Source organism: Mesoplodon mirus (genome assembly GCF_964341445.2).
Source record: "Mesoplodon mirus genome assembly, chromosome: 15".
NCBI classification, from domain to species: domain Eukaryota; kingdom Metazoa; phylum Chordata; class Mammalia; order Artiodactyla; family Ziphiidae; genus Mesoplodon; species Mesoplodon mirus.
The window spans coordinates 86,412,684-86,417,222 of record NC_138991.1 but is presented as its reverse complement, the minus strand read 5'-3'; the positions used below and the strand labels follow the sequence as shown (position 1 = coordinate 86,417,222).

Sequence of the window (4,539 nt, the reverse complement as noted above, 5' to 3'; positions counted from 1 at the left end):
GATGAGGGTGGGGGCTCGCCGGGGTCCCCCGCCCGGGCCGCTCCCCGCGCCCCTCCCCCCGTCTTGTTGTGACAGTGCCTGATACTGTTTATTGAGGTGCATGTCAGGTATAATTAGCAATCGATATGGAAAACGTTTCCTTGCACCCAGCACGCCTCTGACGTCAGAGCCGATTAGCGCTTCTTATTGGTCCCAAATTCCCCGGGCCGCGGCTAATTATCGGGAGCTTGATGTTGATAAAGTAAAGCGCCGGAGTGCGGGCGAAGCATGTGTAGGGCTCCGGGTCCCTGTCTCCGCCGCCGCCGTCCGCGCCTCCCGCCGCTGGCCCGCCCCGGCCCCGGCCCGCGCCCCCGCGCCCCGCCGGCCCCCCGCGCGAGATGATGGACGGCCGCCTCCTGGAGCACCCGCATGCCCAGTTCGGGGGCTCACTGGGCGGCGTGGTGGGCTTCCCCTACCCGCTGGGCCACCACCACGTGTACGAGCTGGCCGGCCACCAGCTGCAGTCGGCCGCCGCCGCCGCCGCCGCCGCCTCGGTACCCTTCTCCATCGACGGTCTGCTCAGCGGCTCGTGCGCCGCCGCCGCCGCCGCCTCGGTGGTCAACCCCACGCCGCTGCTGCCGGCCGCCTGCGGGGTCGGCGGCGATAGCCAGCCCTTCAAGCTGTCAGGTAGGCGCGGCGGGCGGGGAGGGGGCGGCGGGAGGCAGGGGGCCCCGTCGGGCGGAGGAGTGGGTCGCGGGCGGCCGCGGCTCCACGGCCTCCTCGCTCGCCGCCCTCCGCCCGGCTCAGGGCGCGCGCCGCCCTCTCCTCTCGGTGGCGCCTGGACAGAAGCGGGTGGCCGCGTTCCAGCCGGGCCCGGGGCTGAGCCGCGCGGCGTCCTGTGCGTGCCCGCAGACTCGGGGGACCCGGACAAGGAGAGCCCGGGCTGCAAGCGGCGGCGCACCCGCACCAACTTCACGGGCTGGCAGCTGGAGGAGCTGGAGAAGGCGTTCAACGAGAGCCACTATCCCGACGTGTTCATGCGCGAGGCGCTGGCGCTGCGCCTGGATCTGGTTGAGTCCCGAGTTCAGGTAAAGACCCGCCTGTGCGTCCCGCGAGCCAGCATCCCGCCTGGCGGCCTGCGCGGCCCGGCCCGCCTTTGTTCTCGGCTTCCAGGTGGGAGACCACAGCCTCCGTCAGAGCCCGCCGCGCGCACGCCCGCCGGAAGGTGGGGGGGGGCCCGGGGCTCGGCGCCCCGCGGAGAGGGAGGCGGGCATCCCGGAGGGAGCCGAGGCGGCTCGGGAGGGGCCGGAGAACGGCTGTTGCGTCCGAACCGGGGAGCTGTGTGGTGGGTCGGGGCGACGGCGAGAAACGAGGCGCTGGGGCGGGCGAAGCGGCCAGAAGGAACCGGCCTGGCTCGGACTGGAGGAGACCGGGAGAAGGCAGACCCCGCGACTCCGGGCCCCGGCTGGGGGCTCCACACACCAGCCTGCAGCTAGCGCGTTTGTTTACTTTCACCTCTAAAATATTCACACGAAAACATGTATTTATTCAGAGCTTTGCAGAAGGGGGCAGCTGAGGAAGGGGAGGCGGACATAAACAATTAACACATTGTGGGGGGGAAAGGGTGTCTGAATCCTTAACACCATCGGTTATATCTTTTTTTTCTCCCGTAATTTGATTTTATTCCGAGACTGCCGGCGGTATTCTTTTTAAAAATACAGTGTCAATTTGGTGGATTGAAAATTCAAGATGAATCGTGCATAATTAGATGTTTCCCTAAAGTACAGACATCTTTTTCCGGGTCGGTGTGGTGGTCAGCGGGGTGTGGGCCACAGCTGTGGGCGCTGGGCTTGGAGGCTAAGGCTGGGAAGGCACCTGCTTAGCGCCAGTAGCTTTGTCTAAAAGGTGTTCTCTCCTGTGTTTGGGCCTCCCCGCATGAGCTCTTCTGTTTGTAAATCCTCTTATCCAATTTGTTCTAAGTGTTTTAAGTGAACTCAAGATCTCTTCATTTCTCCTCTAATATGATAATGAGAAATTCGGGGTGACAAGGCAGCCTGGAATTTACACCAAAAAAGAAGTATTTAAAAAGAAAGAAAGAATGAAAGGGCAGAGACAGTCTTGGGGAGGTTACCACTTCACTCATCACACCCCTTGGCACCAAAAAAGGGTGCCGGTGACCAGGCAGGCGGGCCTGCTATTGTGCCGGTCTCTACACAGCCGGAACAAAGAATTCGAATTATCGCGATCTTTTGAGAAGGGCCGTGTGCCTGGGGCTCAGCGGGACTTGACTGTGTGTGGGGTGCTGGGGCCAGGGTCTAGGGCTGCTGCCGCCGTGGAGAACCGCGGGGCTCCCAGGAGGAGGCCTGCAGAGAGGCGGCAGGATGCAGGACGGGCCCTGGCCTCTTGCTTCCCTGACTGCCGGACCCCTCCGTGGTCCAGGCCATGCACAACTGGCTGTGTTGGTGCCCTGGCATGGAACCTTCCTTCAGAAAGCAGGCTTTCTGAATGGGGAGGGGAGGAAGGGGCTGCTGAAGCTCTCCCCCCCAAGTTCGGCTTCCCAGGCCCTTCTGGAGGAAAAAGCACCCAGATTTCCCTTCACGGGAACCCCCAAAATCTGGGCTTTGACTCAGTCTCCAGGGAGCCGAAGACAGGTGTGGAGGGCAGCTGAGCCCGGCCGCTCCTGGTCCTCAGGCCAGACGTTCAGCGCCGGGCCAGGCGGGCTGCTTAGAACACAAGCTGTGAGAAGCCAGGAGGGGCGAAGAGGGGCCCCCTGCCCTCTGCCTCCCGACCAGGAACCCGACGCCCTCGGTCAGGGGCCAGACCGGCCCTGCCCAACGAAGGGGCAACTCCCAGTTCCCCGAGGTGAGAAGCTGGAGCGGGAAGCAGGCCGAGAGGCCCCATCTACCTCCCTCTGGGTGGAAAAGATAACACTTTGGAACCTGCAGCTTGAGTGCCAAAATCCAGCTCAGGGTCGGCTGGGCCGCGTGGCTCGGCTCCCGCCCCCTGGCCGGAGCCGAGGTTGTGCAGGCCTCTCTGGGGGGAGTGGGGAGGCCCGAAGCCCCCCACGGCAAGCCTGCCGCCTGACCGTGCCTTCCTTTCCCCTATCCGGCTGCTCTAGGTCTGGTTCCAAAACCGCCGGGCCAAGTGGAGGAAGAAGGAGAACACGAAGAAGGGCCCTGGGCGGCCGGCGCACAACTCCCATCCCACCACGTGCAGTGGCGAGCCGATGGACCCGGAGGAGATCGCGCGCAAGGAACTGGAGAAGATGGAGAAGAAGAAGCGCAAACACGAGAAGAAGCTGCTCAAGAGCCAGAGCCGCCACTTGCACTCGCCCGGAGGCCTGTCCCTGCACAGCGCGCCCAGCTCCGACAGCGACAGCGGCGGCGGCGGCCTGTCCCCGGAGCCCCCCGAGCCGCCGCCGCCCGCCGCCGTGGCCAAGGGCCCCGGCGCGCACGCCGCCGGCGCCGCCGGTGCTGCGCCCGCACCGCCCGGCGAGCCGCCCGCTCCCGGCACCTGCGATCCCGCCTTTTACCCGAGCCAAAGAAGCGGCGCCGGCCCGCAGCCGCGGCTCGGCCGCCCCGCGGACAAGGACGCGACCCCGTGTGCGCCCGGGGCGGCGGCGGCGGCCGAGCGCGGCGCCTCGGGCCCGCCCAAGGCCAGCCCGTTCAGCGTGGAGAGCTTGCTGTCCGACTCGCCGCCGCGCCGGAAAGCGCCCCCCGCCAACGCGGCCGCCGCTGCGGGGCTGGACTTCGCGCCCGGCCTGCCATGCGCGCCGCGGACCCTCATCGGCAAGGGCCACTTCCTGCTCTACCCCATCACGCAGCCGCTCGGCTTCTTGGTGCCGCAGGCCGCGCTCAAGGGCGGCGCGGGTCCCGAGCCCGCGCCCAAGGACGCGCCGCCCGCTCCCGCCGCTCCACCCGCGCCGCCCGCCCAGGCCAGCTTCGGGGCCTTCCCGGGGCCCGGCGGCGCTCCGGACTCGGCCTTCGCGCGCCGCAGCCCTGACGCCGTCGCCTCCTCGGGGGCCCCGACCCCAGCGCCTTTCCGGGACGCGGCGGCGGCCGCGGCCGAGGGCGGCGGCAGGGACTGCGCAGATGCGGGGGCCGCCTGCCCAGCGGCCCCGCCGCCGCCACCGCTCGCGCTGTCGCCTGGGCCCGGCCCGCGGGCTCCCAGCCCCGCTGCGGAGCCGGCCGTTGGCGGAACCCCCGAATCGGGCGCCGCAGCCGGACCCAGCGCGCCCGATGGCGAGGAGGTGGACATGGACTGAGGGCGGCGGTGGGGCCGAGGGAGGCGCTCAGCCGGCCCCCGGCCGCTCGCTCAGGCTCCGACTCACACAGCGAAATCAGGTGATCGGCTTCGAAACACTGCTTTTTCCTCTTTTTTTCTGTTTCCTTCCTTTTATTTTTATTTTTAAAAAAAAAAACGCTGTATCAATTCGGACTTAGGCAGCAACCCAGGACTGGGGGTGAGACCCTCCTCCTCTCAAGGGAGCAAAAAAAAAAAAAAAAAGAAAAAAGAAAAAAATTCATACCCCTACAGAAACTCACAACAAGAATCCTCAGC

At 66.6% G+C, this 4,539-nt stretch overlaps 1 protein-coding gene across 1 annotated transcript; it reads left to right on the top strand.

Moving 5' to 3' along the window:
* Positions 1–377: 377 nt before the first annotated feature.
* On the top strand, positions 378–4,243 carry UNCX (UNC homeobox; the record flags this gene model as incomplete). Its single annotated transcript, XM_082645335.1, has 3 exons — positions 378–666; positions 892–1,067; positions 3,098–4,243. 3 exons carry the CDS (start codon positions 378–380, stop codon positions 4,241–4,243), a joined length of 1,611 nt encoding a protein of 536 aa, XP_082501461.1.
* Between the last annotated feature and the right edge of the window lie 296 nt (positions 4,244–4,539).